The sequence below is a fragment of the Octopus bimaculoides genome, chromosome 1 (assembly GCF_001194135.2).
Source record: "Octopus bimaculoides isolate UCB-OBI-ISO-001 chromosome 1, ASM119413v2, whole genome shotgun sequence".
Lineage (NCBI taxonomy): Eukaryota > Metazoa > Mollusca > Cephalopoda > Octopoda > Octopodidae > Octopus > Octopus bimaculoides.
Genome location: NC_068981.1, coordinates 73095805 through 73121557, shown reverse-complemented (window position 1 = coordinate 73121557; position 25753 = coordinate 73095805). Strand labels below are relative to the sequence as shown.

The following is a 25753-nucleotide window of genomic DNA, read 5'->3' as shown; positions in this document are numbered from 1 at the left end:
AATAAAAATCTATCTTAAACTGAACACAAAGCAGCAACAATACCATTATACTACAGACTTTGAGTCGCTTTCAAACAAGTATTTTTTATAAAGCAGAAAAGCAAAGAAAAATTTTTCCCTTAATCTATTAAGTAATCTATTTAAAATTCCCAAATCAGCAACTCATAAACTGCTTGAATAAACAGCAAATTATAACATGAGATAGTTTATGCCCCTCTACCTCATTTTGTAAGAAAGTCGATTAATTCAAATTCAAATAAATACCAAAATTTGATGGAAGTGTTGCTGGTGTGTGATAGAAAATATTATTTAGTAAAAAGTTCACAAACGTCTTTTATCAGAGAAGGCCTTTTACTCAAAGCATCAATGTGGTACAGAAACTCATCCAAATTTGTAACCTTCAGAAGAGTGTTGTAATTTGCTTGAAGCATTGTGGTACAGAAATAAAATAACAAGTAATAAAGACAGACATCTTCTTACAATGTGAAAAGGGATTGTTAAAAAAGGTTACTTAACCTTCCCTTTTTGCATCGTTAGAAGCTCTTCATCTTTGTTATTTTACTTTATTTCTCTAAACTTCACTAATTAGTCAAACTCAGTGTATCATTGTTTCAATTAGAAATCATTATTATTTAAGGCATCATTATAATTATTATCTTTTATCTGTTACTTGTTACGGTCTTTTGTAAAACAAATCATCCCTAGTACTAATTTCTTTTTTTTAAAGCCTGCTACTTATTCTATTGGTCTCTTTTGCCAAAGCACTAAGTTACAGGGATGTAAGCAAACCAACACTAGTTGTGTTGAATGGTAGGACACAAAGACTCTCACACACATACATGTATGTATGTATGTATGTATGTATGTACGTACATACGTACGTACGAACGATAGGTTTCTTTCAGTTTCTGTCATCCAAATCCACTGACAAGGCCTTGGATAGCCTAGTGCTGTATTAGAATACACTTATTCAAGGTGCCATGCAGGTGTCTGTGGAGTGCTCAACAACATGCATGTTAATTTCATGAGCAAGTTATTCCGTTGATTGGATCAACTGGAACCCTCATCATTGCAACTGACAGAGAGCCACTTATACAGATATACAATCAGGTAGGTCAGTAGGATAAGAGAAAGGAATGAAGAGAAATAGAACATGGTGAGAGAGAAACAGGTGATGAAGAGAGAGAGAGATATAGAGAAGCGAGAGACAAAGAGAGAAAGAAAGAGATGAAAAGGAGAATGGGCATGGGGAAGAAAATGAAGACAAGAAAAGGGACCAAGATGTCACTGAAACATTGGGTCAAAAGGCAAGGAAGAATCTTTCTTGAAATACCTGAGTTGCAGATGTAGCTTCTTCTGGTTTTTTGTCATCTCGGATTCGAAGAAATCGTGGAAACCGAAGTGAAATACCTTTCTCAGAATCAACCTGAAAATAAAATGAACCAAAGAATTTTAACTAATGTAATCTGATCCAGTATGTTGCTATATAACATGTTCATGTATTCAATATATCAACAACATTCCAATAAATTTTAGGGGGAACTGACAAAAGAATTGTGGTTTCTAAATAAAGTCTTTAACTCATATCTCAGAATTGTACTGGGGATGCAATCTGAACAATAGCTAAGAAACTTCTCTCTTAAACTGTTCAATCTACCTATATGTAAATAGATACAGAAGCCAGGTACATCCCCTGCAATTGAATACCAAAGACATAATTTACTTGAGGCCATGTTTCAGTCGAGGCCTCAAATAAATTTATGACAGACAGAAAGTAGATGAGAGAAACATAGAAAAGTTAGAAGAAAATTATACAAATAATTTGGATGTGATACAAATTGACATGGTAATACGGATGTCATTTATTTAATGAAGTAACTACTTCAAAAGAGGTTATTGACTAAGAGAATGCCTTTAAGATTGATTCTACACTCTATAAACAGGTGGGTATGATGGTAACTCCTCCTTTTTCAATCTCTCAATCTCAGAAGCTCAGTGAGAGGTTATAGGTGCTATCCTGCTCCCCATTGACAAATACACAAATATTTTTTTTTAATTTGGTTGTAAATATAAATTGGGTTGTAAACTGTAAGAATAATGTAAGCCCTGCAATGTTAAAACTGAGAGTATGATGAATTTAGTGTTCAAGAAGATGTTCCAAATCAACTCCTAGCTAATATTAGTTCTTATAGCTGTAACATATGAGATCAGACTTGGTTATCCTTGAGATACTGTTTAGCTGAGTTCATTACAGACGATACAATAAAGCTGCAATATAAGTTCTAAAACTAGAAGAATAGTCTAGCATGTGAGAACAAATCAACATAGCAAAAAATAAAGTACTAATTATAGAGACTACAATAAATTTAGCTTGTTCAATATATAAGAAGGAACTAGCTAAGTACTTAATAGTATACACTCAATATTGGTAAACAAAATTTACAGTGACAGTTTAACAGAGAACTGAGGTTTCGACCATGTTAAATAGCAAGCAGTTTGAGTACCTATTCCATAAGCTGATCAGATGACTCATTAGAAACAGTTCGATGGTTTCTGTTACCAAGATGAAACAAGATGAACTGGAAATAAATATAATGGAACTATAGTAGCTAGAAGAAGGGTTTCTCTCCTCATGCAAAGCCAATCTGTATGACATGTAAGTAGAGTGGAATCAGCTTGCTGAGAGGTTCCTCGGATTCTGTAGATTTCACTAAACATAATTGGGTAACAACCACATAACAAATTCTTACTTAGCTGAAAGGTGTCAGATTTCTTTGTTTGTTAATCATGCTTTTATCAAAATTATAAACAGCAGAAATAAAGAACCATATAATATGGACTGGTTTCAACTAGAAATCAAAACAGAATTGTAAAACTAATACAGAATCAATTAAGAGATTTCCACTTGCTCTATGTAGCTTCAAAGCTCTTCGACAAAATTTGCTGCTAGTTCCATCTCCCTATCTAGCATTTGTGGAATATCTATCCCACTGTCTCCTCAAGTACATGAGAAAAATACTTTGAAAGAATCTACAGAAACAGTGAATGTTATGAAATTTTGGCACCAAGGTGCCACATAAATGGCATTAGTAATGGTGCCATGTAAAAAGCATCCAGCTGTAGAAACTATGTTAAAACAGACTATGGAACCTGGTGCAGCCCCTGTCAAACCGTCAAACTCCTGCCAGCAGGGAAAACGAACTTATATGCTAATGATGGTGATGGTGTAAAATTAATTAAAAGCAAAAATGGATACAATACCTGACCAGAAGCTGCTTTGTGGACCGGAGAAATTGACAAATCAGCAGCTTTTACTTCCCACACTTGAACTGATTCAAACCAATGATCAGGTTTCATGCTAGAATCCCATCTGTAATAGGGCTTTGCTGTTTCTATCAGATGATCTTTAAAGAAATTTGTATGCTTCTCCAGGTCTTCATCTTTGAAACCAGTACCCAACTATTAAAAAACAATATGAAACATTTTTTTGCATTCGAAACTTCATCAAGAGTAATCGCCCTTAGCATTCGAAACGTGCATCTTAGTCACGATAAGAATATGAAATTTAGTGTATTCTAATTTTGAAATTAAATATTTTGTTAAATATAAAACAATGAACAACAGAGTAGAAAGAAGGCAGATTGTATTTCGCCTGTGAGAAAAAAGAAAAACATTTTTAACAAAACACAAAGTATAAATTAGTTTCTGGTTAGTAATTAATGTTTACATTTACTAACTACATGATCATGCTCTTATATACTACGAGAGTGGGCTGAAAGGTTCACAGGCTAAATATGAAAGAGTGGTGCTAGAGCAGTGAAAGCATTAATTTCAACCTTTCTTATTAATAACTGCAATGTTTCTTTCCGTGTAAAGTAACTATTTAAAGAAGACTTCAAATATAACTAGTAGCAACCTCTCTTGAAAATGGTCAAAACTTGGGATAGTGGGGTTATCAAGTATCTGCAGAATAAGGGTTTAGCCACCAAGGACATTTATGCTGACATGCTTGTTACATTAAGGGATGACGTTCCAAATTTATCAACAGTACAAAAGTGGGCAGCTGCTGCTAGTAAAAAACGAGTAAGTTTTGAAGATGATCGGAGGTTTGGACGTCCTGTAACTGCCACCACCAAGGAAAACAGTGATTGCATTCACCACATGGTGAAGGATGACAGGCAACTGACTATAAATCAAATAGTCAATGCTATTAACATATTCCGTGAGAGTGTTCAGAATAATGTGCACAATGAACTTGACATGACAAAAGTATCTGCTCAGTAGGTGACACATTTTCTGACACCTGGTCAAAAGTTGACCAGGATGATTACATCACAGGAAAATCTGATATTGTCTGAGGCAGATCCAGTTGGTTTCCTTGAAAGTTTTCTAACACAGGATGAGAGTTTGGGTTCATCACCCTAAGTCAGAGGCAAAGAGACAATCCATGCAGTGAAAACACTGCTCCAAAGAGGGTCACGGTTGTTTCATCTGCAGGGAAGGTGATGGCCCCAGTTTTTGGTGGGGATGCAAAAGGCATTGTGTTTCTTGAAAAGGGCAACACCGTCAATGGGGAGTATTATGCCAACTTGCTGATGCAGTTATGAAAGGCTATCAAGGCCAAATGCCCAGGAAAACTAATGAAAGGGGTCTTGTTTCATCATGACAACGCTCCAGCACAAGTCCTTAGTTTCAAAGGCTATTGTGCTTGACTGTGGCTTCGAACTAGTTGATCACCCTCCCTATCAACCTGATTTAGCCCCATCTGTTCCCCAACATGAAAAAGCAGTTGACTGGGAACCAGTATCACAGTGATAATGTCGTCATATCTGCTGTTGATTTTTTTGAGCAACAAATTGAAAACTTCTTCACAAATGGGATTGAAGCACTGCAACACCAACTGAACAAATGGATCTATTTCAAAACGGCGGCACCGGTTTTCATTTATGTTTTATGTAGTGTTTTTGGTACCGAAAGACTTTCAAACTTTGTATACTTATCTATTTTGTGTTATAGAACAGAAAAAAATGTTTGTATTCGAATTTATTTCATGTAAAAAATTGTCTTATTTCGATAATTTCTACTAATCACTGACGTCTATTCAGTTGAAAACAGTTAGCGCTGTAACGGTGTATATCATATTAATCCCCTAATTAGACTGTTAACCCTAACCCTAACCCTAAAACTAACCCTAACTCTAGAATCCGAACTCTAAAATTGTTACACACATAGATACGCACAGCGTAATTTATTATATAAACAATATATGCGTATAAATTACGATTAAACCGGATGAAATATGTCACAGGGAATAACATTTTTATGACCGCCCAGCAGTAACTCTATTCAGCTGAATAGACGTCAGTGATTGGTTGAAATTACAGAAATACGACAACTTTAACATGGAATAACTTGCGATGTACGTATTTTTGTTAAGAAGACTAAGAGTAAAAGATGTTTTATATGACACATTCTATCAGTGTCCCAAGTTTCAAAGTGTTTCGTTAGTGTTTCGTTAAGAAAATACTGGTGCCCCCGTTTTGAAATAGATCCGAACAAATGTGTGGACCGCAAGGGAAACATGAAAAATAAGCCTCATTTGGTCACATTGCATGAGAGTAGCTTAGCTTATGAACTTTTCAGTCAACCCTTATATAGTTTTGCATAATTTTCACAGTTGGTTGCCTTTCTTCTCACCAATTGCATTACAGTGTGGACTGGGTATATTTTATAATGCCACCCAGCACTAGAGAGGCTGTCTGTATATATTAAAGAGTCTATTCCACTTAGTTTTTCTTCGGAGTTACTGCCCCCTCTGCTAGAGCTCAGAGTCCATGCCTGCTCTGCTCTTTCTTCCTTATTTATTGGCATGATCTTTTTATCATGGCTGGATGACTTACCACTACACAGTTTATAACATCAGAACACAAACCAATGAGAGAACCTCTACATCAGTTATGGGCAAACTGTGACCCATGGGTCTTTCCGAATGGCACACCTAACAAGAAATTGTTTTTAATACTGCATGACAATGAGTCATAATCTCATGTGACTCACGTCTCAAAAAAGGTGCCTACATCATCGCTCAACCAGCTCAAAATAGCAGCCAATTCTCCCTTAAATAATACTCTATTGTCTGAAAAGGATATATTAGAAAATGAGCTCCTGAGTTTCCCTTCACATAGGGAAAAATAAACATTATGTAAATGAACTCAGATTCAATGTCCATCAACATTTCAACAGATAAAGTCACAATCTAACCTTGCAAATAGTTTGAAATTCTTCATTTTCATCATCATAACAGGCTAATAAGAAGCCACCATAGCGTCCAGTTCGTTTTCCAGTGCCCAAATAGCCTCCAATGGCCACTAAATCTAAAGTATCACCAACACCATCAAGGTAGTCTTTCTTTAGCTGTAAAGAAGAGAAAATAACCAATGCAATCAGCTTTTCTGACATGAAGAGACAATATTATAATAGATTGGGAAGAATTACAATTTCTCTCTGCAGCATGTTTTTTATTTTATTTTATTTTTTTAATTATATGTTATCACTACATTTTTAATTCCCAAAAGATCTTCATTTTACCCTGGAGTGAAAAAACAGGAAATTGCTGGGAGTTACATAAAACTTCAGAAAATGGACAGCAGAATATATGCAAATATACATCTAAAAAAATATGTGTGTGAGTGTGTGTGTATATGTGTGTGTGTGTGTGTGTACATACACAGGGTGTGATGGGTAAATTGTTGCCACTTTATAATCTTAATTTCACGCATGCGCATCGTTTGTTTTTGATTTTGTCAACTACACAGTATAGTAGGGTCAGTTGGGCATCATCTGTGAGAAAAACAGCACCATGATGCAATTCACACTGTTAGAAATTTGGAAACAACATGCTGTACTGCTTAGCTTTCAAGCCAGAAACTTCAATACACACATTTTAGAGTGTATGGGTGTCAATCTGAGGACAGTGCAGAGGATTCGGATAGAGTTGGATGAGTCTAATGGCGGTTATGAAGATGTTTGGAGTGATCACTAGTGATGGTGACATTATGCCTCTATTCATCTTACCACACAGCCTCAGACTCAACACGGAGGCCTACATCAAGTGCCTGGAGGAGGTAGTGCTGCCCTGGGTCAAGAGGATGGCTGCTGGAAGACCCTGTCTGGCAACAGGACTCTGCACCATGCCACACAAGCAGGAGAACCCAGTCATGGCTGTCAGACAATTTCTGCGACCACATCACCTCTAACATCTGACCACCTAACCTCCACATTGCAACCCTCTTGATTATTATGTGTGGGGCACAGTTGAGCAAGAGACCAACAAACACCAAAGATAAACTGAAGGCAAGGATTATGGCAACATTCACCAACTTAAACAAGGAGACCATCCAGAAGAGTTACAGGAGACTTCAAAGTCGTCTGGAGGTCATGGTTGAAGCCAATGGTGATTTTAATGAATAAATTTACTCTTCAGTATTTTAAGATATTTTTATGTAAATTTGGTAAATCATCATCATCATCGTTTAACGTCCGCTTTCCATGCTAGCATGGGTTGGACGATTTGACTGAGGACTGGTGAAACCAGATGGCAACACCAGGCTCCAATCTAATTTGGCAGAGTTTCTACAGCTGGATGCCCTTCCTAACGCCAACCACTCAGAGAGTATATCTGTTAAAATGAGATGTCAGTGTTATTTTCATTTTTGTTTAATTTAGATGACAATTTATTCACTTCACCCTGTATGTATGTATGTGCGCATGTGTGTGTGTTATGTATTGTGTAGGTAGGTAGAGTAAATTTCAGCTGTGTCCACTTGAAACACACCTGTTTATTCAATGATTACAATCCAGTATATAGTTGCTATCGTTGTTGTATTGATGAAAGGTACATATAAGAATTCTGGAAATATTATTTGCAGTGTTATTTTATAATAAAACAGGAAATTTGAAGATTTTTTTAGTACCAGTTATTTACCATTACATATGTTTCATTTGCTAATAGGAATAATGAAGTTTTACATGTTAGCTAAACATGTAAGAAATTCTTCAGACAGCAAATTAGAAATTCTTCAGACAGAGAATTGAATAATATAAATTTTACAATTGGATGTAAGTGTGTGTGTGTGTGTGTGTGTGTGCATGTGTATGTATGAATTACATATGAAGATTTTAATGTAAATGATATAAAACATCATAAGTATCAACTTGAGCTGAAACGAAAAATAAGAGTACCAGGCCCACTAGCAGAACTCGAACTTTGAATTTGTTCCAAATAGCACAATCTCTCTATTCAGTACTATTCCCCTCATTTCTATACACAAAAGTTCCACACACACACACACACAAATCTTTTCCTAGATCAAACAATGCTAAGTATACATTAAAGATATGTTGCCCATAGTTTCGTTACTCAAGATACACCATATGTCAGGACCAGTATTACCTTAAGGTAGGTGCCATAAGTGCTGTAGCAGTAATGCCTTCAAAGCACAAGGGACCACTAAACAGTTTAATTATATACTGATGGAGTTGTCACATAAGTGAAACTCAAGCTGAACTAGCACTCATATACTGATGGAGTTGTCACATAAGTGAAACTCAAGCTGAACTAGCACTCAAGTTGGATTGTGCTCAAACTGGGCTTCACTCAAGCTGGATCATCACTTGAAATAGAGTGTCATACAAACTGGACCAGGCTATCACTCAACTTCTCAGCTGCTATATCAACCTTTAAAAACTCCCTTACTGTCTTCAAAACTGAGAACCACAAGATTTAAGTCCAAAAGCTTGGGATAATGCACTGCAATGAAGTCCAAAATGAATAAAGCTTGAATACTTAGAGCTGAATTTTTACCCAAGACACATCAGCTATAGCATATCTATTTGTATATCTATTTGTATATCTATTTGTATATCTAGGCACTGAAAACATGGAGTGCTAAGATTGAAATCAGTAAACTTTGGGACAGAGTTTTACACAAGGAGAGATAATCTACAATAGCAAAACCAATTTTATCAGGAATATATAGAGAGATAAAGCAGTGAGTTGTCAGAATCATTAGCATGCTGGGCAAAATGCTTAGTGGCATTTCGTCTGTCTTTATGTTCTGAGTTCAAATTTCACTGAGGCTGACTTAGCCTTGCATCCTTTCAGGCTGATAAAATGAGTACCAGTTGAATACTGGTGTTGATGTAATTGACTAGCTCCTCCCCACAAATTACTGGTCTTGTACCAAAATTTGAAACCACCATTTAAAAAGAGATTATGAAAAATACATAAAGTATAAAGTCATACCTTCAACCAGTTGTGTGATCTTTTGGCAATTTCATAAGTGGCATCAACATCAAGAGTTTTGACAATTAGGCCTTCACAGTTACCTGTAACAATACAAATATGTATACATAAATACGTGTCGTTGTCAGAGAAAGATTCAGGACAATATCAACCTAGTGGTTAACACAAAAGATGTCTCTTATGTTCTAATTAATAAATTTGCATTTTTGAGTTGTGTTTCTTGTTAGTCTTAACCAGAATCAATTGCTAAGGCTAATGACCTTTCTCTTCACTAAAGGTGTAATTTTATATATACTTTTCAAAGCACAATACATCAAGTTTGTTAGCTTGTTCTTAACCATTACTAAATAAGTCATGGACACAATGTTCCATCCAAATGAAAGGTACTATAACTTTGCTTGCCTCATGTAACCTACTGATCTAAATGGAAAGAAGCATGTTGGCTGAGTCATCATGACTTCTAAATTCATGAGATCAAATCATGACATAGATAATCATCATCATCATCATCATCATCATTTAACATCTGATTTCCATGTTAGCATGGTTTAGACGATCTGAAAAGAGCTGACCAGTCAGGGAGCTTTCCAGACTCCAACTGTCTGTTGAGGTATGATCTCTATGGCTGTACATCCTTCCTAACACCAATCACTTTACAGAGTGGTTGGCATTAGGAAGGGCATCCAGCTGTAATTACATTGTAATTCTAGAAACATTCTAAAGTGGCAAACTGGCAGAACTGTTACCATGCCAAACAAAATGCTTAGCAGTATTTCTTCTGTTTTTACATTCTGAGTTCAAATGTCACTGAGGTCAACTTCGCCTTTTATTTTTTGGGGGTTGATAAAATAAGTACTAGTTAAGTACTCAGCTCAATGTAATTAACTACTCCCTCCCCATAAAATTTCAGGCCTTGTGCCTATAGTAGAAAAAATTCTAAAGACATTCCTGGGTACACCAGCACTCAAGTCTCATTATCTGCAGTATTGCACATGCTTCAATAACTAGTGTGATTGCCAAAATCTACGCTAATATAGGAGAAAAAAATATTTAAAACAAAAAAAAAAAAATTATGTTCAAAAATACATAGAAGTTGATTTCACTTACCTTTTATTGATTCTTCTAAAAATTCTCCAATAACTTCATGGTCTGATGCTGTAAGAGATTTGGCAAAAACAAATTCTCCTTCTACTTCAATAAAATTGTCCCAGAGCAACTGCCGTCTCTTGCGGAAAGGTTCTCGAACTAGTGACTCACCGTTGAGGTAAAGTAAATCAAATGCATGGATACACACCTGAACTTTGATATCATCAGCGGAAGCATCCTGTTACCAAAGTAAGGAGAGAGACAAAATCAGTTAAAGATAGCTTTGAATAACAAATGAAAACAGACTTCGACTTCAAATTAAACATAATGTTAACAATGAATTTTTTTTTTTTTTCACACTGACATAAACCTGTATATTTATATGACAGTAGGAGCAGGCATGGCTGTGTGGTTCACAAGCCTAGTTCCCAACAATGGTGGTCTTCAGGAAGCTGAACCTTTTGGGTGAGATGACAAAGGACCGAGATATCTGGCACCTGGCCGTACTCAACAACAAAAGTGTTAAGACCAATCCTTCTGTTGGGTGAAGCACACATGGCGGTGCTATGTAAAAGAAACCGTGCAGTGCCAAATAAAGTGCCCATGCAGTGACACATAAGACCAACTGTGCAGTAACAAGTGCCCATGTGGCACCATGTAAAAGAGTCTGTGTGGTGCCATGTAAAACCACCCGTGCAGTGCCACATAAAAGCATCCAGCACACTCTGTAAAGTGGTTTGCATTAGGGAGGGCATCCAGCTGTAGAAACCATGCCAAATCAGACTGGAGTCTGGTGCAGCCCCACCAGCTTGTCAGCTCCAGTCATACCATCCAACCCATGCCAGCATGGACAACGGACATTAAATAATGATGATGATGATGATGCATGGCACTGTGGGCAAGTGTCTTCTACTATAGCCTCAAGCCAACTAAAGTCTTGTGAGAGGATTTGGCAGACAGAGCATTATTGTCATACAAGCAAGGTTTTTCATTTCCAGTCTTCAGTGAAAAACATGTCTAGCTAAGGAAAATATTGCCTTACGTGGAAACAAGTGAGTGTTGGCAACAGGTAGGGCATCTGGCCAGAGAAAAATCTGCCTCAGCAAATTCCATCTGGACTAAGCAAGCACGTAAACGTGGACATTTAATGATGATGAAGATCCTAGTGAATTATTGATAATTATTTCAATGACTCTGAAGAAACAAAATGCTAAGTTGACCTCAGAAAATACAGAAGTGAAACTAAATACCATAAAGTATTCAGTCAACAGTTCTATCAACATTTAGTTATCATCATCATAATCAGCATTCAAAAGTGCAGTTGTGCAATACCCCACCTTTTTATGTCATCTTATAAGAGATATTTATACTTTCAAATCTGATCTAACTATCTCCATCACAAATGTTAGTTATATTTTTATCATAGTTCATCCCTACTACAAATGCACAATGATACCAGCCTAGCATGCATCATCATTGTTTCAACTACATACACTGCATACACTAACATTCTTCATGCCTTATCACTTTTTTCCATTTGATGAGATCCTCAACTTGTTCTTCACGTAAGATTTACACAACCAACAGGCCCTGTCTGAATCTTCTACAACCACTTCTAATATACTTCCTTTTCACATCATTCATTAACAAGTTAGATTTCAGTTCTAATTTTCTAATTGCAGAATTATTTAATGGCCAGTGCCAGGTTGTCTCCGAAGAATTCTTAGCTGGACTTGAAACTATGCAAAATCACTATTCTTTTTCTTTTCTTTGTTGTCATTATGAACATCAGCCAGCGTCACTGGAAAGCTAGCTCTCATATAAGATCTCTCAGCTTACACAGATTTCCTATTCTGGTTAAAAATGTTATTCCTATCCTCATAACTTGCACATTGATTTTACAGTTGGATGCATATCTCATTGCTAACTACTCGACCATGATATGAGAATAACAGACTGAAATAACCAGTGTATACATGCCCAGTCTAGAAGCAGAATTTATATGTGATCAGTCCAGAAATAGATTATATGTACCCAGTCTAGAAGCAGAGTATATGTACCTCATCTAGAAGCAAAGTGTATGTACTCACTTTAGAGGCAGAGTTTATCTATGCCCAGTCTAGAAGCAGAGTATATGTGCCTAATCTAGAAGCAGGGTATATATGTGCCCAATGTAGAAACACAGTATATAATTGCCCAGTCTAGGAGAGCCACCACAGTTCAACTAATAAGGTGCTGATAAACATATCTAATGAACACTAGTGACAGACCTACAACCAACCTTGTACTGCCAGCACATATTTCATCACGACATACAACAGTAATACTGGTTAAGTGAGATAATTTCCAATACTAAAGAACTTTCATCTGCAGACCACATACTACGTGTTTGGTAGAATGGATGATAATGCTGAAACTATTACTAACATCAGAGAAAGGAGAAAAAATGGAATTGGTAGATAACTGTTCAAAGACATGCAGAACATGTGCTTGCACATGAGTTGAAGAATAATGCCTAGCTCAACGGCCCCTGGATATTCCAGATAGGCATCAAATTGGACAACAGTGCTTTCCAAGTTAGCATGGCTCTTTACTTGGCCTTGAAAATGTGCCAAATAATAAGGCGTAGGGATGATCATTAGACTGCTCCAAACAGATATTATATGCTGTTGCAACATTTATGTGACAAGAGCTACCCAACAAAACAATGAAAGAAACAAAGCATATCAGCAATCTTGGATCTCACAGACTAGCATGTAACTATGTGAGACCCAAACTATGGTAAATACCTGAATGGAATTATCTGCCTCCCACAACCCTCAGATCACTTGTTGACCTGAGATGTTACTTATCACCAACACTTTCATGGAGAGCAACATGTCAAATGTTGCCGTTCACTCCATGAGTACAATGAAAGCCCATGTTGACAGGTAGCAGAATGTACGAATGCTAAACACATGTCCCTTTAAACTTGTGACAATAGAAACACATGACTCCACCAGCAAATTGAGAGTTTTCATCATTGACATTGGCTAATGACAAACGAAGCACTCTACTTCAGGACTGTAGAAATGAATTGGTCCAGCAGCCATTGACAGAAACGTTTTGTGCTTAAGTGGACTGCTAGACTATTGATGGCCACACCCTTACCATTTGTATATATACCTAAATTAAAAGAAATAAAAGTAAAGGAGGGAAAATATAAATACATAAAATTAAAAAATTACAGCTTTCAATCACTGCTACAATTCAGCAACAAATAGAAAAAAAAAAAAAAATCTTTGAGATTATTTTTTAAGCCCTGATCAACTTTAATGCAAGTCTTCTTTAGTCCTTTTGAAACCAACCCACCCAAGACTGACTGCCTCTGGTTCTATCATACAAACTTAATGTTTTAAAATGAGCTAAATTAATACTTTTCATACAGATGTCATGTAAAATTATGTTCCAAAAACCAGCTTAATTATTTTACTATATTGTTCATTATTTTCAAAATTAATTAAACCAAAGGTACCATACTGAGCCAGGCTCCACTGTGAGGTTCAGAGGCTGAGCAGACAGGTCAAGTCTGTCCAAGTGCTGGTCAAGTCAGATTAAAGCAATGGCAATACATTTCAACAGAGAGATGGTATCAAAAGGATTAACCCTTTAGCATCCAGATTACTCTGTCAAATGTAATGCTTATTTATACATCATTTTGGTATTAACCCTTTAGTGTTCAGATTACCCTGTTAAATGTAATACTTTTTCACTCAAATTGTTTTGAATTAATCATGCATTATCTCATAACTTCGAGGTTTCAATGATGTGATTGTTTATTTTTAGAATGTCAATGTAGGTTAGGTGTGACAGGCTAGATATCGCCAGTTTAAATATAAAACATGTAGAATATTTGGGCCAGATATGGCTGGTTTAAACACTAAAGGGTTAATGTACTTGTATATATTCCGTACTTTCACAGTCACTTACCGCCTGACTGGCCTTTGTGCGGGTGACACGTAAAAGCACCCACTACACTCTCTGAGTGGTTGGCGTTAGGAAGGGCATCCAGCTGTAGAAACTCTGCCAAATCAAATTGGAGGCTGTTGTTGCCATCCGGTTTCACCAGTCCTCAGTCAAATCGTCTAACCCATGCTAGCATGGAAAGCAGATGTTAAACGATGATGATGATGATTCTAGACCAACTCTCTTGCACTCATTTCAACACTTACCTTCATATTGCACATCCAGAAGGTCACACTATTCTTATTTTCTTACACTTATTGCAGTGTCTCTGCTTTAATTACTTGCATAACTCACAACATTAGCTCCAGAAAGAAAGGTGTTTTACTTGCCTTTTTCTTACGTGTACTCAGGACTTGAAATGGTAAAATGCTTTGGTTTTCTTTATCCCAAGCAACAGCTTCTGAATCAAGAACAAAAGATTTGACATCCTTGCCAACAGACTTTGATATTCTCTGAATGACATCTGGATATTTGGTAGTATTGTCTTCTGAATTGCGGCTGTAGATCTCAACTTTACCATCTTCCTTCATGTGAATCTGCCAGCAAACAAAGAAATTTTCACTAAAATAAATTCTGCTCCCTAAGTCTATAAGATTTTTTGAAATAGACAGACATGCATTTATGTTCTGAGAAGATTTAATATAAAACTGCATCACACGGATGGAGTAGGAATCACTGTAGAGTGGGTTATACCATTAGCAAAAGAGGTTATTACAGAATGTCATAATGTCTCAAACAATAATGCCATATTGCTTTCAAATCTATTCTCCAAATGTAAACAATATTTATTTCTGATTATCTAAAAATGTAAGCAATTCTAGTGGGTGAAATGAAAATCTCCTTTTGTGTGTAATACAGTATAACATTTAACCCTTAAGAATTTAAACCAGCCATACCTGGCCCATATATTCTATCTATTTTATGTTCATAATAACCGGATTTGGCCTCTCACACCTACTCTACAATGTTGTTCTAAAATTAAATAATCACATCATCAAAATCTTGAAGGTACATGATAATGCATGATTTATTCAAAACAATGTGAATGAATAATAAGCATTACATTTGGCAGAGTAATCTGATTGCTGAAGGGTTAAACAATACAGTAATATGTTCAACCCTTTAACATTCAGATTATTCTGTTAAATGTAATGCTTATTGTTTTGAATTAATCAGGTATTGTCTTGTAGCTTCAGAATTTCGATGATGTGGTTGTATACATCTTTAGAATGACATTGTAGGTTAGGTGTGAGAGGGCAGATCTGGTCAGTGTGAACAGGCAGAATATTTGAGTCTGATTTAGCTGGTTTAAATGCAAAAGGGTTAAGGTGCAGAATATTCAATAAAGGAAAACAGTAGCAAAAAGACATTTCAAAAACCATAATGTTGTAAAACATTACAATTACTGGTCTAGCATCTTAATCTCTTGGCTATTTAGCCTCATCTGAGAGCACCGTCTGAGCGTGATCGTTGCCAGAGCACCAGCTGTCTGGCTTCTGTGCCTGTGACATGTAAATAGCACCATTTGAGCATGATCGTTACCAACGTCGCCTTACTGGCACATGAAAAGACATTCGAGCAAGTTCGTTGCCAGTACTGCTGGACTGGCTCCTGTGCAGATGGCACGTAAAATACACCATTTCGTGCGTAGCCATTGCCAGTATCTCCTGACTGGCCTTCGTGCAGGTGGCATGTAAAAAGCACCCACTACACTCTCGGAGTGGTTGGCATTAGGAAGGGCATCCAGCTGTAGAAACTCTGCTAAATCAGATTCGAGCCTGGTGTAGCCATCTGGTTCACCAGTCCTCAGTCAAATCGTCCAACCCATGCTAGCATGGAAAGCGGACGTTAAACGATGATGATGATGGTATTGAAAATAAAAATTTTAAATATTTAATAGTAAGAAAAAGTAGCAAATGAAGACACAACAATTATAATATGAACAGTAAAAACACTAAAAAAAATTACCTGAGCTCTTTCTCCATCATATTTATATTCACAGGTAAATTCAGCCACATCAAATTTTGCCAACACATCACTGATACCTTTTGTGGGGTTTGCTAACATAGGTTTTAGAGGAATTCCTGAAAAAAATTTACAATTTTTCCAAGAAACATTAAGAGATTCTCAATTGCAACCAATTTTATCTATTTCATTCAGTTCTTTCTTTACTTATTTGCTATTTTTTATATTATTTATGTGTTTTTAAAAGGGGATGAAGAGCAATGAAAGGAAGATATCATGTAATCATTAACCCTTTAGTAATTAAATTGACTATATCCAACCCAAATACTCTACCCATTTTATGTTCAAACTGGCCAGATTCAGCCCCTTACACCTATCCTACAATATCACACTAGAAATAAACAATCACATCATCAAAATTTCAAAGCTATGAGATAATTTACTCTTTACTCAATTACTTGTTTCAGTCATTTGACTGTGGCTATGCTGGAGCACCGCCTTTTAGTCGAGCTAATCGACCCCAGGACTTCTTTGTAAGCCTAGTACTTATTCTATCGGTCTCTTTAGCCGAACCGCTAAGTTACGGGGACGTAAACGCACCAGCATCGGTTGTCAAGCGATGTTGGAGGGACAAACACAGACACACAAACATATATACACACACACACATACATATATATATATATATACATATATACAACGAGCTTCTTTCAGTTTCCGTCTACCAAATCCACTCACAAGGCTTTGGTCAGCCCGAGGCTATAGTAGAAGACACTTGCCCAAGGTGCTACGCAGTGGGACTGAACCCGGAACCATGTGGTTGGTAAGCAAGCTACTTACCACACAGCCACTCCTTTCATGATTAATTCAAAATACTGTAAATAAGAATTACATTTGACAAAGTAATCTCAATGCTAAAGGGTTAACAGATCATTGCCTCCTACATCCAGTGTTTCAAATTCAAATCAGCTTGAAAGGGCCAACACAACACGAACAGCAGTAGCAGCAGATTCTGTCATTGTTATCCCCCATCACTGGCAATGTCATTACTATCATTACAAGACTAATAATTACTTGATTTATTCTTATTGTTTTGCATCCACTTTGTTACAACCTGATCAGGAAGGGTTTTTGAGCATTTGCTCTTTTACAAATGTTACTTGAACAAATGTTTTTACAGCTGGATATTTTCCCTGCCGCTAAATGGCTACTTCAAGGTAAAAGCGGAACTGGTTTATCAAGTAAGTAGTCTGAGATATACAGAATTATATGCTATGCTCAAAAGCACTCGTAACCATTTGATCAATAGTTTAGCACCGCAACTTCAGAGTCTCTGTTTGCTTTCTATTTGAAGCAAAAATGATTATAACCAAATCCATTTCTGGAACAGTAAAATAGATGTGGATGGCTGATTCCAATCAATAAGATAATGGATGATCAGTAGTTTAGATACTGTCACCAGCAACTACATTGTGTCAGTGTTTAAGATAGATAGTTTTTAAATGGACACAGTATACTAGGCTGTAAATAGAAACCACAGAATGTAAATGAACCCCCACTTAGTATTAAATGTCTAATAGTTCTGTTAGGCTGCAGTAACAGGATCAATTCCACAGATGGAAAAAAGTTATCTATGATAAACTAGAGTCTTAACAAGTAAGAAATTTGTTGCCTCTACCAAGCATCATGGAAACTGGAGATAAACACCAACCCAATGAGCCACAAAAGTTCCTCAGATTGCTAACATTAGTAGAAGACACTTGCCCAAGGTGCCACGCAGTAGGACTGAACCCAGAACCATGTAGTTGGAAAGCAAACTTCTTACCATCCAGCCACGCCTGTTTTTTTTTAATTATTTTTTTTAATACTTTGTTCAAGTTGTACCTACCTGGAGTCAATTTACACTTATTTGGTAGTTCATCAATACCATCCGAGAGAAGAACCTTAATTATAGCATCATAATTTGGACATTCGCTGCAATTAACAAACACATACATGAGCAAAGAAGACTAAAGACTGGCAAACAGAACAAAGACAAGCAAATGAATGAACAAAAGGAAATCATTAACGTTCTAGGAGTCCTGTAGTGGCCAGTGACTGCAACAGCAAAAATGAGGTACGTCTGGTCAGTTCATTAAAGAAAAAGCTATATTCCAAATACTGTTGAGACAAACTAACAGACCTCATTACTGCTTTTAACATATAAATATTCCACAAAACAATTTTAATTAGCGTAAAACTTATTACATATGATCAATTAATCATGTCTCACAAAAAAAAAAAAAAGAAAAAAGAAAATGAAGAGGAAAGGCTGTTTTATTCACATTTAGAAAAGGGGAGAAAGAGAGGGCTGTGAAAGAGAAAGCAATAATTGCTGAGAAGTAGAAAAGATATTGAGAAATGTGGAGACATGAAGGCTGTTGTTGAAAATGATAAAAAGGAGATACAACTGTAGTGAGGAAGTGTTAGTTGTTGAAGCATACAGTTTTCTTTTAGAAAACGGTCTCAAAATACTGATGTTAAAAGGAGATCTTATAAACCTCAATATGGAAGCAACATTGCCTTGAGTAGTGGAATTAACCCTTTACCATTCAGGTTACTCTGTCAAGTGTGATGTTTATTTATTCATATCATCATCGTTTAACATCTGCTTTCCATGCTGGCATGCGTTGGACAGTTTGACTGAGGACTGGCAAGCCTGGATGGCCTTCCTAACGCCAACCACTCCGAGAGTGTAGTGGGTGCTTTTTAAATGTGACTGGTACGGGGGCGGCCAGTGAGGCAGCACTGGCATCAACCATGCTCAAATGGTGCCTTTTACATACCACCAGCATGGGAGCCAGTCAGGTGGCATTGGTATCGACCACAGTCAAATGGTACTTTTTACGTGCCAAATTAATCATGCATTATCTCGTAGCTTCAAAATTTTGATGATGAGATTGTCTTTTTTTTACAGTGACATTATCGAGTGGGTGTGAGAGGCCAGATGTGGCCAATTTGAGCATAAGACAAGTAGAATATTTTGACCAGATATGATCAGATTAAATGCTAAAGGATTAAATGTCCACAGATTGAGTACAGTTGTTAGCCTTATAAACTGAACAACTGTTGCGTGTTTCAGATGAGACTGTTAATCCAAATATAGTGTTTAAATCTTGTTTAACTTATAGCCGCTAGTGATAATATTGGATTCAGAATTCTAATTACCTCAGTTAACTTTACAGTAGAAGTTTTTAACATAGGACTAGCTACAACAAATTCTGCCACTGTGCTGATTTTATGAACCATCCTCCTGTACTTGAATGAAGAATAAAAATAACCTAATCAGTAACTTCATTAGAACTTGAAATAAAACATCAAATCTCTGTGTTTTCATAATCAGTAGAATTCACCAAAAATAATCCAATTAACTCCAGGGAATAGGATTTGTAACATTAATGATTTTGCTCAAGGATAAAACATGAAATTAGAAACTGAAACTGGGCTACAGATCTGGCCTTCTGATTATGTAAGCACAAGTGTATGTGTGTGTGTGTGTGTCTCTCTCTCTCTCCCTCTCTCTCTCTCACACACACACATTCAGAGTGATAATTCGAAGTGAACTTACCAATATGTTGTTTTAATGGCAAGGACTGACTCTTCTACCTTCTTCTTCAGGCTATCAGCTGACACATTTTTCCCAGCGTTGACAATCACAGGTGGGTAAGCTACAGTTACAAAAAACAAAAAAATTACACTACCAAATTCTGTATGAGGATGACTCAAAGTATATTCTACTTCACAATATAATTTCAGTTTCACAACAATTATCCTATATGGTTTGGTTGCCTTCCTTACTTTTATATCTTTAATGGCCATTTTGATTGTATAGTGGACCATGTCAATAGCAGATTACTCTGTGAACTCCCTTAAAGACTAATATATTTCCATTTTTGCACATAGAAGATATGAGAAGTGAGACATAGTAGATATGATGAGAGAAGGAAAGACAAGTGTATTCGATGGGCTTGGACTGCAGAGGAGCCAAGACCATTATCGAAGTAATATAAGAAGCAAAGAGTAACTGGTATATCAAAGATCTTGTGATTGTAGTATATTGATGAATGATGGTTTATTAATCAGCTGAATTTTATTAATTTTTAAATTTTTCTTCTTCATCATTTAATGTCCATTTTCCATGCTGGCATGGGTTGAATGCTTTAACAGGAGCTGGCAAGCCAGAGGACTGCACCAAGCTTTAGTGTTTGCTTCGGCATGGTTTCTACAGCTGGATGCCCTTCTTAACCCCTTTACACAGAGTACTAGGTGCCTTTTTTTGTGTGTGGCACCAGCACCATGGAGGTCACCTATTAACTTGCAAGACATGACCCCTTAACTGAGTGGTGGCAAAAAGGTATTGAGGGTATTGACTTTGTACCAGATGATAAGAGATTAAAGCATGACAGAGGCACAGGTCTGTTCTACACCTATTGAGCAATGCATGCCTATGACTCCTTGAAATTATTCAGAGCTAAAGTAGTCTCTGGTTCTAAAAAGAAAGTTGAGCCCTTGGAAAAGGTGAATTAAGATAGCTGTTATTTTTTTTAAAGTACCAATAAGTAAAAGGTGCATTATTTTTTTAAAGTACCAATATCTTAAAGGTGCATGACTAAGAATGTAGTTTAGATTTCCAGAGTAAGTGGTGCATTCTTTCTTGACCTAAACACTTCAGTCCATTCAGCTGTAGATGTGTTCCAGCAATAGTTGCAAAGTTAAGCCTGTGATGGACTAGCATCCCATCCAGGGATGGAAGGTGTGGTGGGAGGTGTAATTTGAGGCACATATACACCATAGTAACTGGGTTAAACTCTGGTCTTATGAGTCTTAGACCTCGTGATAGCTTTAAGTCTAATAAGTAAATGTTAGAAAGAGTTAGAGTCAGAAGAGATAAAAAAACATCTTTGTGTGAGCAAATGAAATAAACTTTACCTTGACCAGGAGGAGATAAAAATATAGCACTACCCAAAGCTGTTAGAACAGATTGTTCAGCTAGGCCAATACGCAGTTTCCCACCAAGGGACCTTATGAGAAACCGAGCCTCTGATGAACGACATGCCACAAACATGACTTTAATCTTGTCAATTTTCTTTGACATTACCTGTGAGAAAAATTAAAGAATTAACAGAAAAAAGAAAGAAGTAAAGGAGATTATTTGCAATGAAATAAGAGAAAAATAGATACAAAGAATGTAACGATTTTATAAAAAAATCTATAATTTTTATTTCCAAACAACTAAGTAAGGTTTGTTCTACTCTATTATAAAAGCATAAGACTCAGTTTTACTTTACTTTTTCTTAACATACATTTCTCAATAACTACTATAACAGAATAGATTTTTAGGCCAGTAGTCTCCTTCGTGTTTCTATTTTATATAATGTCAAACCTTATTTACAAGTTTATAGGTCATCCTTGGGTTAAGTACCTCATTATATATTTCATTATAGCTTCATCCTTTGTTGTCTTTTTTATCTTCAAAGATTTCCGACATAAAATTCTTTCTTCTTTTTTTTGAGGCAGAGGGAGGGGTTAATCCAGATGAATAACTGGGTTTACTTGATAAATACAGATCAACTTTTAATAAAGATTTGTGTCTGTGATGGTATCAATATGAGATGAGTTCAGCTGCCTCTGACCAATGAATCCACAGTATCACAAGCAGAAGCTGACCACACCAGGCAATCACAGAGGTCCATTACAGAAATTATTAACCACTTGCACTTCCAAAGATAAAGACCATATGCACGATGGCCAGGTATTTATTCAACACCAAACTTGATTGCACCGATCCATGTTTTCAGCTGTCGACTTACCATTTATGCCAAGAAAAGCTGTGATGTCACTGCATCACAGATGAGTTCACCCTGTGTACAACAAAGTGTGTGACCAAACCAGATGTAGTTTTTGAGCAAGAGTTGTTCAAAGAATCCAGCCTGACAATTGCAGGGATGCTATCAGTAAGGTGAGGTTTGGCAATGAGTATAGTGAAAAATATAGGCGCAGGAGTGGCTGTGTGGTAAGAAGCTTGCTTCCCAACCACATGGTTCCTGGTTCAGTCCTACTGTGTGGCACCTTGGGCAAGTGTCTTCTACTATAGCCTCACACCAACCAAAGCCCTGTGAGTGGATTGGGTAGATGGAAACTGAAAGATGCCGGTCATAAAAATATGTATATATATATCTATGTGCATGTGTCTTTGTGTCTGTGTTTGTCCCCCTATAACCGCTTGACAACCGGTGTTGGTGTGCTTACGTCCCCGTACCTTAGCTGTTCGGCAAAAGAGACCAGTAGAATAAATACCAGGTTTAAAAAATAAATACTGGGGTCGATTCATTAGATTAAAAATTCAAGGCGGTCCCCCAGCATGGCTGCAGTTTAATGACTGAAACAAGTAAAAGACAAAAGACATAATAAATAAAAGAAATACTCACTGAGTTTCCAGTCATGAGGGCAATCTCTTTCAGTTTAGAGAAGACACCAGCAATAGTCAGTTTTGGTGGAGCAAACATGGTCCGTTGATTACTACGACTTGACTGTGAAAACAGAACAAATATATGCAAAATGATGAAAATATAGAAATACTGAAGAACAAGGAAACATATGTAAGAAGAATGCAAGATTACTATATTCATTACATGAAATATCAGAAAAGTTCAAGGGATTCAGTTAAAGGACATTTAGTGTCATCCAAGACATTCTGGCTTCTACTGAATAATACTGCATTATGGTAGAGTCCTATTGCTCATTTAAAATACATACACACACTGTTATATTGGCATTCGTTTTCTTAGAAGAGTGCTCTGGCTTTCATGAAGCATTATGATAAATGCATTAGCCATCCACTGCCACCCCTAATATGACCTCTGCATTGACCGCTAGTACCATTTGGAGCGAAGAATAAAATAATTTTTAAAATTTTTATGCAGACATGGTTGTGCAAAGTGTATTTGCTTCCCACAAACTCTGTTTTACTGCCATGACATCTTGCCATCTTGGGCAAGTGTCTTCTCCAACAGCTTCAGGCTAACCAAAGCCTTGTGAGTGGATTTGGTAGACAGAAACTAAAAGAAGCCTGTTGTATGAGTGTGTGTATGTGTGTATATATTCTTTTACTTGTTTCAAACATTTGACTGCAGCCAAGCTGGAGCACCACCTTAAAAGAAATCGACCTCTAGGACTTATTTTTTGTAAGCCTAGTATTTATTCTATTGGTCACTTTTACTGAACTGCTAAGTTACGGGGATGTAAACACACTAACATCAGTTGTCAAGCGATGGTGAGGGAACAAACACAGACACAAAGATACACACACACACACACGTAAATATATATATACATACAATGGGATTCTTTCAGTTTCCATCTACCAAATCCCCTCACAAGGCTTTGGTCAGCCCGTGGCTATTTCTTACTTGTTTCACCCATTGGACTTTGTTCATGCTGGGTACAGCCTTGAAGGGTTTAGTTGAACAAAATGACCCCAGTACTGATTTTTTTCTAACCTTGCTCTGCTCTAAACCCTTTCTCGTATAATTTTACCCATTTTTTGCTCCTCATGTCCTAGGATAAAGATGCTTTCATGGGATTCATAGTTTTAAAAACTGTGACAACCTCACTAGCCTTAATGGCATGGAAAAGGCATCCTGTACACGCTATGAAGTGGTTTGCATTAGGAAGGGCATCCAACCATAGAAACTATGCCTAATCACACACAAGAGTATGGATGTAGTCCTTGGACCCATCAGACACTGTCAAATCATCCAACCCTTATCAGCATTGTCAACGACAATGATTTAAGCATGGCTGTATATACATGTACATCGAGCCTGGTGTTGCCATCCGGTTTCACCAGTCCTCAGTCAAATCGTCCAACCCATGCTAGCATGGAAAGCGGACGTTAAACGATGATGATGATGATCATCATCATCATCCTTGTCCTCATTTAACATCTAGTTTTCATTCTGGTAAGGGTTGAATGGTTTGACAGGATCCAGCGAACTGTAAGGAAATAATGTGGTCAAGGATGATAATGAGAAATGAAAGCGATTCTAGAGATGCAAGGATGTAATATGTGCCTTAATCACTCTACTCTTTAAACTGGTGTGCTTACTAGCTGTACTATCCACATTCTGTAATTAATCATACAAGAAAAATGTTATGAAAGCCCCTGGCAATCTATGCAATGGATGATGCCAGCCCCTCTGCATTGTTGAATGATTAATACAGAGTAAAGTATCCGGCCGGAAAACAATTTCATTAATAATTAAAAAAACATACCAACAGAGCAATCTAACCGATTTTAATAATAAAACAACACACACACACACACACACACACATGCATACACTGATACATATACACAGATATATATATACATACAGATATATGTATATACACATATACACACACACACACACACACACACGCAGTGAAGATATTATAAATACAGGCATTTGCATCATAAAAAGTGTTGTGGCTACCAACAAAAAGGAGAAAAATCACAGAGATTACTTGTTTAAACAATCAAGGTCGTTTCTCAATATAAAGATCAGAGGTAAAACTCAACAGGCTATGAGTCAATGATGGTGACTGCGCATGGTCGCCTGCCTAGCTAGAAATAGCACCTAAATCTTCCTCAACTCACATCCTATTACCTTTAAAAAGAGCACTTGTTACACTAAATTAAGAGGTAGTCATACCTGCCTTTGATTATAGATAGGCTTACTTTAACATGATTGATCTGAGATTAAAAAACAACAGCTCTAAAGGCTACAACTAAGGTTTTATAACAACATAAGCCCAATAAGCAGAATGAGCCAGTGGCTCTCAACCAGGGTCTATATGACTCTTGGAGATCTATATATAAGATTTTGTTGTTAAATTTGATCTGCAATGAATTGGTTTACACTTCTACAATACACAATTTTTTTTTTTTTTAATTTTGCTTATCCATCATCATCGTCACCATCATCTTCATTCAATGTCCGCTTTCGCTGCTGGTATGGGTTAGGCAGTTTGACTGGAACTGGTAAGCCAGAGAGCTGCACTTTGTTCCAGTCTGATTTGGCATGATTTCTACAGCTGAATGCACTTCCTAATGCCAACCACTCTGAGAGTGTAATATTACAAAAATATATGAATTTTTAAATATCAAATGGCTTGCAGATTCCATCTGAGTAAAATAGGAATGAAAGGGTCCATAGGTTAAAAAAAAAAAATGGCTGAAAAACACTGATCTAACCGGCCATTCAACCTGCTGGAAACAGCAGCCAAATACTATTTCATCATACCAAGTTATCTTGAAAAAAATAGCCACAGCTATCTTATGTCTGCTCAATAAACTTTGGTCTAAGGTTA

General features: G+C 36.7%; 1 protein-coding gene across 1 annotated transcript in view; it reads right to left on the bottom strand.

The window, feature by feature from the left end:
- LOC106867431 (DNA ligase 1) overlaps positions 1 to 25753 on the bottom strand; it is a 125388-nt gene that overhangs the window by 7651 nt on the left and 91984 nt on the right. The window contains exons 13-23 of the mRNA XM_014912306.2: positions 22828 to 22929; positions 21329 to 21497; positions 19968 to 20067; positions 18249 to 18334; positions 16364 to 16479; positions 14725 to 14931; positions 10412 to 10628; positions 9305 to 9387; positions 6262 to 6414; positions 3262 to 3459; positions 1334 to 1426 (exon numbers count right to left, since the gene is read on the bottom strand). Coding sequence (XP_014767792.1) covers positions 1334 to 1426; positions 3262 to 3459; positions 6262 to 6414; positions 9305 to 9387; positions 10412 to 10628; positions 14725 to 14931; positions 16364 to 16479; positions 18249 to 18334; positions 19968 to 20067; positions 21329 to 21497; positions 22828 to 22929 — 1524 coding nt within the window. The remainder of the gene's footprint in view (positions 1 to 1333; positions 1427 to 3261; positions 3460 to 6261; positions 6415 to 9304; positions 9388 to 10411; positions 10629 to 14724; positions 14932 to 16363; positions 16480 to 18248; positions 18335 to 19967; positions 20068 to 21328; positions 21498 to 22827; positions 22930 to 25753) is intronic.